Source organism: Tachyglossus aculeatus, chromosome 15 (genome assembly GCF_015852505.1).
Source record: "Tachyglossus aculeatus isolate mTacAcu1 chromosome 15, mTacAcu1.pri, whole genome shotgun sequence".
Taxonomy (NCBI): domain Eukaryota; kingdom Metazoa; phylum Chordata; class Mammalia; order Monotremata; family Tachyglossidae; genus Tachyglossus; species Tachyglossus aculeatus.
The window spans coordinates 26813665-26827418 of record NC_052080.1 but is presented as its reverse complement, the minus strand read 5'-3'; the positions used below and the strand labels follow the sequence as shown (position 1 = coordinate 26827418).

General features: G+C 54.5%; 1 protein-coding gene across 1 annotated transcript in view; it reads right to left on the bottom strand.

The window, feature by feature from the left end:
* The window catches only part of CACNA1G (calcium voltage-gated channel subunit alpha1 G), a 61142-nt gene extending 58824 nt beyond the window's left edge, over nt 1–2318 (bottom strand). Inside the window, 1 exon segment of the mRNA XM_038756986.1 lies at nt 2092–2318. Within this exon segment, the coding sequence (XP_038612914.1) occupies nt 2092–2318 (227 nt within the window).
* Between the last annotated feature and the right edge of the window lie 11436 nt (nt 2319–13754).

The following is a 13754-nucleotide window of genomic DNA, read 5'->3' as shown; positions in this document are numbered from 1 at the left end:
GGAGGAGAAGGGGGGGACCCAGCCCCCCACCCCAAGACCCGGGCCACTTCGCTCCCTGTCACCGCACCCCCCCTCCATCCACCCAGGCAGGGCCCGGCCTGCTCCCCAGGGCGGAGCGTGGGAGTGCCGAGGGGCAGGTGGGCCACAGTTTGGGGGGTGGGGGGCATCTCAGTGGGGCCCCATCCTTTGTACGTCCGGCTCGGCAAGCCAGGGGGCCGGCGGCGGGGGGCGCGGTTCCTCTAGACCCCTAGTTGAGGATGAGAGGGGGGTCTTCTTAGCAGCCCGTTCCCCGCCCCATTCAGGGACCGTCCACTCTCATCTCGCTGGGAGGAAACTGAGGCCCAGGAAGGGATTCGGCCCAGAACGAAGCCGCATCCAAACCCACCTAGGACTCTTCATCCCTCCGGGGCCACCCCCAACCCCAACCCGGGGAAAGGGAGCCACAGTGAGGGGTTTTAGCCGGGGCAGGGCCCGGAGAAGAGAGGGGAGGGGCCCGGAATGCCGGACAACTCAGGCGCTCCTGCGCTCGGGAGGAGGAAGCTTTGGGGTCTGAGCAGACAGATGCAGAGGTGGAGCTGGAGTGGGGGGAGAGAAGATCTACAGCGTCCTGAATCCCCAAGCCGGGGGTCCTAAGGAATTTAGCCTGATTTCGTTGCCCTCCCTGCCTGGGCGAAAGAGAAAGGTCGCTGGGGGACACTCGGGACGGACAGAAAGATGGGGTGAGGAGGGAGGGGGATGCCAGGGGGAGGAGGAAGATGATAGCGAGGGGGGAGGGGAAGGGCGAAGCCCCGCCCTCCCTGACACCTCCCCCCCCCCCCCCCCCGACTCCCAAAAACGTTATACCGAAGCTCTTTGGATGGGAATTAGAACGAGAGGTGGGGGGCGGGACTTCCCTGTAGATCCTCAGCCGGTGGGGGGTCGGGGTGGGTGGGGGGGACGTGAGAGGGAAACGACAGGATGTAATTCACTTTCACTCTCGAAGACCCCCCCGGGGCAGGGCCCCCTCCCCCATTCGGAGCGGAAAATACCGGGGCAACCTCGAGGGAGGGGAGGGGGGCTGCACACTCACACTCACACACACTCTCTGTCTGTCTGTCTCTCTCCCCCTCCTTGGCATCCCCAGCCTGGCTCCCTACGCTGTGTGGGTCCCGCCAAGGCCCCCACCCCCTTGTCGCCGCTGCGCTTTTAAAGGAGGTCAGAGGATCCCGAGCAGGGGGGAGGGGGCCCTGGGTTTGCATAACGTGGGGAGGGGGGCGCCTCGCTCGGATCAACCCAGTGCCCCTCCCGCCGGGGCCGCTGCAGGCTCCCCCCCTCCCCCCCCCCCCCAGGTCGGCGGGCGCGGGCCGGCTTGGCGCCTCGGGGGTCCCGCCCCCCTCCCGGGGCTGGCCGAGCCCCCCGGGCTGCGCCCCCAGACCCGTCCGCGGCTCCATTCCCGCTTTGGGGGCGCCCCCGCCTCCCTTCCCCCGCCCCGCGTCCCCTCCCTCCCTCTCTCCCTCCCTTTTCCTCGTCCCCATCTTGTTCTCATTTTCGGACTCTGCCGGCGGAATCTCCTTGTTGTGACTCCAAGAGACGGGGGGGGGGGGGGGGAGCGGGGGCGGGGGAGAAGCGGGAGCCCGGGACCCCCCCCAACCTCTGCCCCGCGATGGGGAAGCACCGACCGGTCGGACGGAGGGGACGGGGACGGGGGGGGGGCCCGCTGGAGTCCCGGAGTCCTGCGCAAACTTTGCAGGGGGGTGGGAGGGGGGTGAGGGGCAGGAGACTCGTTTCCGATCCCCCGGCAGCCCCCCGCTCCTCCAGGAATCACCCTCCGCCTTCCCCACCGCCCAGGGGGCCCGACTACTCCCGACGCTGGCCCTGCCACAGACCCCCACATCTGGACGGCTGCGACGCCCACCCCCCACCCCACATCTGGAGGCCTCCAGCCCCTCAATGAGCCCCCTGCTCCCGGCTCCCCTCCCTCTCTTCCCGTTCCGATCCCGAGGCGGATGGGGGTGGCGCCCCTGTCCCCTCCCGTGTCCCCCGGTCCCCCTGTCACCCTAAGTGACCCGCCCTGAGTGTCCCCTGCGCCCCCCCGCCCCCCCGCAAGGATATGGGCTACAGACCATGCGAAGGCACCAGCTCCTGGGGCGGCTCTCCTGGGTCAGGTAGAAGAAGACCACCGGCGCCAAGGCCGGATAGGGCAGCCCCTCGGCGTCCGAGCCCGCGCTGCCCGCGTCCCTGTCGCCCGGGCCCGGCCGGCCCCCGGCCCCGGACAGGTCGTTGAGCCGGACGAAGGTGCGACCCTGCGCGGGCCCCTCGGCCCCATCCTTCTCCGCCATCCCCGGGGTGGGGCGGGGGGGGGGGGGCGGCTCAAGCGGCCGAGGGGGCCCGACGGGGTCCCCGGCGTCCGGACCGGGTCAGCCGGGGCCCCCGCGCCTCGAGGGGCATGCTGCCCGCCCGGGGCTGCGGCCCCCGACTCGGCTGGCCCGGGCCGGACGGCTCCTCCTCAATTGGGGCCGGGGGCCCGTCTGCGCTGCCCGCACAGAGGCCCGGGAGGATGGGAGTGGGAATGGGGATGGGAATAGGGATGGGAATGGGGGGCTCCCCTTCCTCCCCTCGCCCCGAAGGACAGGAGCCCGGTCTAAGAGTGGAGCATCACCCCGGCTTGGCCTTAGCGGGGGGTGGGGGCAGGGTTATCCTGGGTGGGGGGGGGCGGACCCTTCCTCCTCCTCTTCTTCTTCCTCCTCCTCCTCCTCCCCCCCTCCGGACCCCCGCAGGGCCGGCGAGCCGGGAGGGGCGAGCGGGGGCGTCGAGGCCGGAGCCGGGAGGGAGAGCGCGCACAGCTGGATCCTTCACTCCAACTTCAAGCGCCGGGCCCCGCCCCTCTTTCCCTCCTTCCCGCCCTCCTGCCCTCCTTCCCTCCCTCCCTCCCTCCCTTCAGCCAATCAGAGCGCCCCTCCGGCCCCCCTCCGCCTCCCCATTGGCCGGCCGCCGCGGCGGGGAGGGCGGGCGGGGCCCCGAGGAGCTCCCCAGCTGGAATCCCGGGCCCGGGAAGCCAATCCCCCCCCCTTCCCATTGGCGGCCCAGCCCAAGGGGCAGCGGGGGGTGGCGGGGAGGAATCATCATCCAGAACTAATCCGAATCCTAAATAACGGTATGGGTTAGGCGTTCACTAGGTGCCAAGCACCGTTCTAGCCTCTGGGGTTGAGAAAAGGTAATCAGGTTGGCCCACGTGGGGCTCACCAGCCCCATTTTACAGAGGAGGTCACTGAGGCCTGGAGAAGAAGAAGAATAGCATGTATTCGGTCATTCAGTCGTATTTATTGAGCGCTTACTGTGTGCAGAGCACCAGTAATAAGCGCTGGGGGGATACAAGGTGATCAGGTTGCCCCACGTGGGGCTCACCAGCCCCATTTTACAGAGGAGGTCACTGAGGCCCGGAGAAGAAGGAGAATAGCATCTATTCAGTCATATTTATTGAGCGCTTACTGTGTGCAGAGCACTGTTATAAGCGCTGGGGGGATACAAGGTGATCAGGTTGGCCCACGTGGGGCTCACCAGCCCCATTTTACAGAGGAGGTCACTGAGTCCCGGAGAAGAAGGAGAATAGCATTTATTCAGTCATTCAATCGTATTTATTGAGCACTTACTGTGTGCAGAGCACTGTTAGAAAAGCTGGGGGGATACAAGGTGATCAGGTTGTCCCACGTGGGGCTCATAAGCCCCATTTTACAGAGGAGGTCACTGAGGCCCGGAGAAGAAGAAGAATAGCATTTATTCAGTCATTCAATCGTATTTACTGAGCACTTACTGTGAGCAGAGCACTGTTATAAGCGCTGGGGGGATACAAGGTGATCAGGTTGCCCCACGTGGGCCTCACCAGCCCCATTTTACAGAGGAGGTCACTGAGGCCCGGAGAAGAAGAAGAATAGCATTTATTCAGTCATTCAATCGTATTTACTGAGCACTTACTGTGTGCAGAGCACTGTTATAAGGCCTGGGGGAATACAAGGTGATCAGGTTGCCCCACGTGCGGCTCACCAGCCCCATTTTACAGAGGAGGTCACTGAGGCCCGGAGAAGAAGGAGAATAGCATCTATTCAGTCATATTTATTGAGCGCTTACTGTGTGCAGAGCACTGTTATAAGCGCTGGGGGGATACAAGGTGATCAGGTTGCCCCACGTGGGCCTCACCAGCCCCATTTTACAGAGGAGGTCACTGAGGCCCGGAGAAGAAGAAGAATAGCATTTATTCAGTCATTCAATCGTATTTACTGAGCACTTACTGTGAGCAGAGCACTGTTATAAGCGCTGGGGGGATACAAGGTGATCAGGTTGCCCCACGTGGGCCTCACCAGCCCCATTTTACAGAGGAGGTCACTGAGGCCCAGAGAAGAAGAAGAATAGCATTTATTCAGTCATTCAATCGTATTTACTGAGCACTTACTGTGTGCAGAGCACTGTTATAAGGCCTGGGGGAATACAAGGTGATCAGGTTGCCCCACGTGCGGCTCACCAGCCCCATTTTACAGAGGAGGTCACTGAGGCCCGGAGAAGAAGGAGAATAGCATCTATTCAGTCATATTTATTGAGCGCTTACTGTGTGCAGAGCACTGTTATAAGCGCTGGGGGGATACAAGGTGATCAGGTTGCCCCACGTGGGCCTCACCAGCCCCATTTTACAGAGGAGGTCACTGAGGCCCGGAGAAGAAGAAGAATAGCATTTATTCAGTCATTCAATCGTATTTACTGAGCACTTACTGTGTGCAGAGCACTGTTATAAGCCCTGGGGGAATACAAGGTGATCAGGTTGCCCCACGTGCGGCTCACCAGCCCCATTTTACAGAGGAGGTCACTGAGGCCCGGAGAAGAAGAAGAATAGCATTTATTTAGTCATTCAATCGTATTTATTGAGCGCTTACTGTGTGCAGAGCACTGTTAGAAGCGCTGGGGGGATACAAGGTGATCAGGTTGTCCCACGTGGGGCTCATAAGCCCCATTTTACAGAGGAGGTCACTGAGGCCCGGAGAAGAAGAAGAATAGCATGTATTCAGTCATTCAATCGTATTTATTGAGCGCTTACTGTGTGCAGAGCACTAGTAATAAGCGCTGGGGGGATACAAGGTGATCAGGTTGCCCCACGTGGGCCTCACCAGCCCCATTTTACAGAGGAGGTCACTGAGGCCCGGAGAAGAAGAAGAATAGCATTTATTCAGTCATTCAATCGTATTTACTGAGCACTTACTGTGTGCAGAGCACTGGACTAAGCGCTTGGAAAGGACAACTTGGCAACATATAGAGACGGTCCCTACCCAACAGCGGGCTCACACTGTTCTAAGTGCTGGGGGGGAACACAAGGTTGGCCCACGTGGGGCTCACAAGCCCCACTTTACAGAGGAGGTCACTGAGGCCCGGAAAAGAAGAATAACATTTATTAAGCACATACTATATGCAAAGCACTGTTATAAGCGCTGGGGTTGATAAAAGGTGATCAAGTTGTCCCACGTGGGGCTCGCAAGCCCCATTTTACAGAGGAGGTTACTGAGGCCTGGAGAAGAAGAAGAATAGCGTTTATTAAGCACTTACTATGTGCAAAGCACTGTTATAAGCACTGGGGAGATACAAGGTGATCAAGTTGTCCCACGTGGGGCTCATAAGCCCCATTCTACATAGGAGGTCACTGAGGCCCGGAGTATAAGAATAATAGCATTAATTAAGTGCATACTATATGCAAAGCACTGTTATAAGCGCTGGGGTTGATAAAAGGTGATCAAGTTGTCCCACGTGGGGCTCGCAAGCCCCATTTTACCGAGGAGGTTACTGAGGCCCAGAGAAGAAGAATAATAGCGTTTATTAAGCACTTACTATATGCAAAGCACTGTTATAAGTGCTGGGGGGATACAAGGTGATCAGGTTGTCCCACGTGAGGCTCATAAGCCCCATTCTACAGGAGGTCACTGAGGCCCGGAGAAGAAGAATAATAGCGTTTATTAAGTGCATACTATATGCAAAGCACTGTTATAAGTGCTGGGGTTGATATAAGGTAATCAGGTTGTCCCACATGGGGCTCACAAGCCCCATTTTACAGATGCAGTCACTGAGGCCCAGAGAAGAATAATAATAGCATTTATTAAGCGCTTGCTATGTGCAAAGCACTGTTCTAAGCGCTGGGGGGATACAAGGTGATCAAGTTGTCCCACGTGGGGCTCAGACGCCCCATTTTACAGATGCGGTCACTGAGGCCCAGAGAAGAATAATAATAGCATTTTATTAAGCGCTTACTATGTGCAAAGCACTGTTATAAGCACTGGGGGGATACAAGGTGATCAAGTTGTCCCACGTGGGGCTCACAAGCCCCATTTTACAGATGAGGTCACTGAGGCCCAGATAATAATAATAATAATAATGGCATTTATTAAGCGCTATGTGCAAAGCACTGTTCTAAGCACTGGGGGGGATACAAGGTGATCACGTTGTCCCATGTGGGACTCACAATCGTGGCTGAGTGGAAAGAGCAAGGGCTTGGGAGTCAGAAGTCATGGGTTCAAATCCCCCCCTCTGCCGTTTGTCAGCTGTGTGGCTTTAGGCAAATCACTTCACTTCTCTGGGCCTCAGTTCCCTCATCTGTAAAATGGGGATGAAGACTGTGAGCCCCCCGTGGGACAACCTAATCACCTTGTATCCTCCACAGCGCTTAGAACAGCGCTTTCCACATAGTAAGTGCTTAACAAATGCCATCATTATTTTACAGATGAGGTCACTGAGGCCCAGAGAATGATGATAATAATAATGGCATTTATTAAGAACTTACTATGTGCAAAGCACTGTCTAAGCGCTGGGGAGGTTACAAGGTGATCAGGTTGTCCCACGGGGGGCTCGCACAATTTTAATCCCCATTTTACTGGTGAGGTAATTGAGGCCCAGAGAAGGGAAGCGACTTGCCCAAAACCACACAGCTGACAAGTGGCGGAGCAGTGATTTGAACCCTTGACCTCTGACTCCCAAGCCCGGGCTCTTTCCACCGAGCCACCCTGCTTTTAACACTAATAATGGTATTTGTTAAGCACTTACTACATGCCAGGCACTGTACTAAGCGCCGGGGCAGGTACAAGCAAATGAGTTGGATGCAGTCCCTGTCCCACTTGGGGCTCACAGGCTCAATCCCCATTTTACAGATGAGGTCCCTGAGGCCCACGGAATCAATCGTATTTATTGAGCGCTTACTGTGTGCAGAGCACTGTACTAAGCGCTTGGGAAGTACAAGTTGGCAACATATAGAGACGGTCCCTACCCAACAGTGGGCTCACAGTCTTGGGGAAGCAGCGTGGCTCAGTGGAAAGAGCACGGGCTTTGGAGTCAGAGGTCATGGGTTCAAATCCCACTCCGCCACTTGTCAGCTGTGTGACTTTGGGCAAGTCACTTCACTTCTCTTGGCCTGTTACCTCATCTGTAAAATGGGGGTGAAGACTGTGAGCCCCACGAGGGACAACCTGATCACCTTGTAACCTCCCCAGTGCTTAGAACAGTGCTTTGCACATAGTAAGCATTTAATAAACGCCATTATTATTAGAAGTGAAGTGACTTGCTTTAATAAATGCCATTATTATTATTATTAGAAGTGAACTGACTTGTGCCAAGGTCACACAGCAGACAAGTGGCACCGCCGGGATTGGAACAGGGTAGATACAAGATATTGGGTTGGACAGGGACTCTGCCTCCCCTTGGGCCTCACAGTCTTACTCTCCCAACTTGTACTTCCCAAGCGCTTAGTACAGTGCCTGCACACAGTAAGCGCTCAATAAATACGAATGAATGAATGAACCCACGACCTTCTGACTCCCGGGCCTGCTTCTAGGGGCCTTGTCAATCAATCAATCAATTAATCACATTTATTGAGCGCTTACTGTGTGCAGACCACTGTACTAAGCGCTTGGGAAGTACAAATTGGCAACACCTAGAGACAGTCCCTACCCAACAGTGGGCTCACAGTCTAGAAGGGGGAGACAGAGAACAAAACCAAACATACTAACAAAATGAAATAAATAGAATAGATATGTACAAGTTAAATAAAGAGTAATAAATATGTACAAACATATATACATATATACAGGTGCTGCGGGGAAGGGAAGGAGGGAAGATGGGGGGATGGAGAGGGGGACGAGGGGGAGAGGAAGGAAGGGGCTCAGTCTGGGAAGGCCTCCTGGATGAGGTGACCGGGATCAAAGGGGGAAGGGGCCCGGTGGACAGGGGGCTTGGAAGCGGGTTAGGGAGCAGCGCGGGGTGGGGCACGAAGAGGGATTTGGGCACTGGGTGCCCCCAGCTCACCGCTCTCCAAGTTAGGGTGGCGGAGGTGAGAAGGAGGCTGGGTGGAGGGGATGGAGGACTGGGGCTTGGGAAGGGGAGGGCCGAGGGCCACCATGGGGACCAAAGTTGGGGATTGGAGGGGATGGGGCCGAAGAGCGGGGTGTCATTGAGAAGAGGAGGGGGAGCCTGTGGACCGGGGTTGGAGGCTCGATGGGGTGGAGGCCGGGGGCTGCGGACAGGCGAGGGACCGACCACCAGGGACGGAGGGGCAGGGAAGGGCCGGGGAAAGGGGGTTTGCTCATCTCAGTGTTGGACTAACACCATGGAAGGGATACACACAGCCGGGCCTCTGCCCGAGGAGAAGAGGGGAAGGAGGGCGGGATGCCACGGGGAGGCCCCGAGCCACCTTGGCGAGGCCCAGAGGTGACTGGGAAAGGGCGGAGGGGGTGGTTGGCTCCCAGTTTAATTAATTAATTAATAATGGCATTTATTAAGTGCTTACTATGTGCAAAGCACTGTTCTAAGCGCCGAGGAGGTTACAAGGTGATCAGGTTGCCCCATTGGAGGGCTCACAGTCTTAAGTGAAGTGACTTGCCCAAAGTCACCCAGCTGACAATTGGCGGAGCCGGGATTTGAACCCCTGACCTCTGACTCCAAAGCCCGGGCTCTTTCCACTGAGCCACGCTGCTTAGGTAGGGAGGCCCTGTCCACAGAGTGAGGGCCACAGCCCGGCTCCGCCACTTCATTCATTCATTCATTCATTCATTCATTCATTCAATCGCATTTATTGAGCGCTTACTGTGTGCAGCTGTGTGACTTAGCTGTGTGACTTTGGGCAAGTCACTTCACTTCTCTGGGCCTCAGTTCCCTCATCTGGAAAATGGGGATGCAGACTGTGAGCCCCCAGTGGGACAACCTGATCACCTTGTAGCCCCCCAGTGCTTAGAACAGTGCTTTGCACATAGTAAGCGCTTAACAAGTACTATCGTTATTATTATTATCTTGGAGCCAGGAGGAGGACGCGGGGGGGAGGCTGCCGTGGAGGTCGGGAGTTGAGGCTGGGGAGGGGACGAGGACAAGGGGATCTGGCCTAGGACAGAGGCCTGAGGATGAGGGGAAGGGGTCTCCCCCGTTGACCTGGGGTCCGGGGTGCCCGGAGGCAGGGAGAGGTATCCCTGCTCTGCCACTTGTCGGCTGGGTGACTTTGGACTAGTCGTTTCCCTTCTCTATGAATCAGTTCCCTCATCTGTAAAATGGGGATGAAGACCGTGAGCCCCACGTGGGACAACCTGATCACCTTGTCTTCTAGACTGTGAGCCCTCTGTTGGGTAGGGACCGTCTCTATATGTTGCCAACTTGGACTTCCCAAGCGCTTAGTACAGTGCTCTGCACACAGTAAGCGCTCAATAAATACGATTGAATGAATGAAAGTACTCCAGCGCTTAGAACAGTGCTTGGTACATAGCAAGCGCTTAACAACTACCATCATTGTTATCATTATTATTCTCTGTGCCTCAGTTACTTCATCTGTAAAATGGGGATTAAGACTGTGAGCCCCACGTGGGACAACCTGATGACCTTGTACCTACTCCAGCACTTAGAAAAGTGCTTGGCACATAGTAAGCACTTAATAACTACCATCATTGTTATCATTATAATTCTTTGTGCCTCAATTACTTCATCTGTAAAATGGGGATTAAGACTGTGAGCCAGCCCCACGTGGGACAACCTGATGACCTTGTACCTACTCCAGCGTTTAGAACAGTGCTTTGCACATAGTAAGCGCTTAACAACTACCATCATTGTTATCATCATTATTATTCTCTATGCCTCAATGACCTCATCTGTAAAATGGGGATTACGACTGTGAACCCCACGTGGGACAACCCGATGACCTGGTACCTACTCCAGCGTTTAGAACAGTGCTTAGCACATAGTAAGCGCTTAACAACTACCATCATTGTTATCATTATTATTCTCTGTGCCTCAATGACCTCATCTGTAAAATGGGGATTACGACTGTGAGCCCCACGTGGGACAACCTGATGACCTGGTACCTACTCCAGCGTTTAGAACACTGCTTTGCACATAGTAAGCGCTTAACAAATACCATCATTATTATTAGTACGCCAGCGTTTAGAGCAGTGCTTTGCACATAGTAAGTGCTTAACAACTACCATCACTGTTATCATCATTATTATTCTCTGTGTCTCAATGACCTCATCTGTAAAATGGGGATTACGACTGTGAGCCCCACGTGGGACAACCCGATGACCTGGTACCTACTCCAGCGTTTAGAACAGTGCTTTGCACATAGTAAGCGCTTAACAACTACCATCATTGTTATCATCATTATTATTCTCTGTGCCTCAATGACCTCATCTGTAAAATGGGGATTACGACTGTGAGCCCCACGTGGGACAACCTGATGACCTGGTACCTACTCCAGCGTTTAGAACAGTGCTTTGCACATAGTAAACGCTTAACAAATACCGTCATTATTATTAGTACGCCAGCGCTTAGAACAGTGCTTGGCACATACTAAGCGCTTAGTACCGTTATTATTATCGTTACACTGGAGTCGCGCGTTCGTGCCGCGGTGCTCTCCCCCCCGCGACCTCCAAAGGGTGTTCCCCAAATTTGGGGGGGGTCCCTAAAGGGCAAGCCCCCTTCCCCAAGGGTCCCTGGGCTGGGAGGGGAGGGGGCTCCTGGGTTCCGGGGCCTTCCCCAGCCGTTGTCCCCCGAGCCTGGGGGGGCCGGGAAGAGCCCTGTGTGACTTTGGGCAAGTCACTTAACTCCCCTGGGCCTCAGTTTCCTCATCTGTAAAACTCATTCATTCAATCGGATTGATTGAGCGCTTACTGCGTGCACAGCACTGTACTAAGCGCTTGGGAAGTACCAGGTGGCAACATATAAAATGGGGATGAAGACTGTGAGCCCCACGTGGGACCATCTGATGACCTTGTATCTACCCCCGGTGCTTGGCACATAGTAAGCGCTTAATAAATACCAACATTATTATTTAGACCCCACCCCCCTTTTTGGCGACTCCAGGACCGAGGACAGAGGACGGGGCAGGGGGAGGCAACCCCTCTCCCCTCCTTCCCCATCCCTCTGGCTTGTTCCTCGGAGGGAAATAACTTCGAGCACAGTCGTGGAGGTCAGGGGGCCCGAGGCTGTGGGTGACCTTGGGCGAGTCACTCGGGGACGTCTCCGTGCCTCGGTTTCCTCCTCCGTAAACTGGGCGCCAAAAAATAATAATGGCATTTATTAAGCGCTGACGATGCGCAAAGCACTGTTCTAAGCGCTGGGGAGGTTACAAGGCGATCAGGTTGGCCCACGGGGGGCTCCCAGTCTTATTCATTCGTTCAATCGTATTTATTGAGCGCTTACTTCTTTCAATCTGTATTTACTGAGCGCTTACTGTGTGCAGAGCACTGGACTAAGCGCTTGGGAAGTCCAAGTTGGCAACGTATGGAGACGGTCCCTACCCAACAGCGGGCTCACAGGCTAGAAGGGGGAGACAGAGACCAAAACAAAACGTATTAACAAAACAGAATAAATATGTACAAATAAAATAGAGTAATAAATATGTACAAACATATATACAGGTGCCGTGGGGAGGGGAAGGAGGTAAGGCGGGGACTCAGCCTGGGAAGGCCTCCTGGAGGAGGTGAACTCTCAGTAGGGCTTTGAACTCCCATTTTACAGATGAGGGAACTGAGGCCCAGAGAAGTGAAGCGACTTGCCCAAAGTCACACAGCTAAGTGGCGGAGCCGGGATTGGAACCCATGAATTCTGATTCCAAAGCCCGGGCTCTTACCAGTAAGCCACGCTGCTCTCCCTCCCTCAGACTGTGAGTCAGGGACTGTGTCCGATCTCATTATCCCGTTTCTAGCCCAAGGCTTGGCACGCAGTAAGCGCTTGAGAAACGCTATTATTGTTGTTTTTAATCGCTACATAGTAAGAGGTTAATAAATGCCATTTTTTTTTAAAAAAAAAAGGATCGCGGTTAGCCCAAGGAAAGCTGTTTTGATACTGCTGGGCCGATAAAACTCAGGAAAGGGGGCGTGGGGCGGGGCAACAAGCTGGTCTGGGGCCAGCAGCATGGCTTAATAATAATAATAATAATAATAATAATAATAATAATAATAATAATAATAATGGTATTTGTTAAGCGCTTACTACGTGTTCTAAGCGCTGGGCACTGTTCTAAGCCCTGGTGGATAGAGTCCAGCCCTGGAGTCGCAAGGCCAAGGAGTTGGAATCCTGGCTCTGCCACTTATCTGCTGTGTGACCTTGGGCAAGTTACTTGACTTCTCGGGGCCTTAGTGACCTCATCTGTACAATGGGGATTGAGACTGCGGGCCCCACGTGGGACAGGGACGTTGTCCAACCCCATTTGCGTGGCTCAGTGGAAAGAGCCTGGGCTTTGGAGTCAGAGGTCATGGGTTCAAATCCTCACTCTGCCAACTGTCAGCTGTGTGACTTTGGGCAAGTCACTTAACTTCTCTGGGCCTCAGTTACCTCATCTGTAAAATGGGGATTAAAACTGTGAGTCCCCCGTGGGACAACCTGATTACCTTGTAACCTCCCCAGCGCTTAGAACAGTGCTTTGCACATAGTAAGCGCTTCACAAATGCCATCATTATTATTATTATTTGCTTGCATCCACCCTAGTGTTTAATACAGTGCCTGGTACATAGTAAACGCTTAACATACCAAAGTTATTATCATCATCATCATCTTTCACCTCTGAAGAGCTCAGGAAAGGCAGGTCAACCCCCATTTGTCCAGAGGCTCGCTGTAGAGAAGCAGCGTGGCTCAGTGGGAAGAGCCGGTGCTCGAGAGTCAGAGGTCATGGGTTCAAATCCCAGCTCCGCCAATTGTCAGCTGTGTGACTTTGGGCAAGTCACTTCACTGTGCCTCAGTGACCTCATCTGTAAAATGGGGATGAAGACTATGAGCCCCACGTGGGACAACCTGATGACCTTGTACCTACCCGAGAAGCAGCATGGCTCAGTGGAAAGACCCCGGGCTTTGGTGTCAGAGGTCATGGGTTCAAATCCTGGCTCTTCCAACTGTCAGCTGTGTGACTTTGGGCAAGTCACTTAACTTCTCTGGGCCTCAGTTACCTCATCTGTAAAATGGGGATTAAAACTGTGAGCCCCCTGTGGGACAACCTGATCACCTTGTAGCCTTCCCAGCGATTAAAACAGTGCTTTGCACATAGTACGCGCTTAACAAATACCATAATTATTATTACCCCAGCACTTAGAACAGTGCTTGGCACATAGTAAGCGCTTAACAAATACCATCATTATTATTATTATTATTATTATTACCCCAGCGCTTAGAACAGTGCTTGGCATATAATAAGTGCTTAACAAACACCATTATTATTATTATTATTATTATTATTATTATTACCCCAGCGCTTAGAACAATGCTTGGCACATAGTAAACGCTTA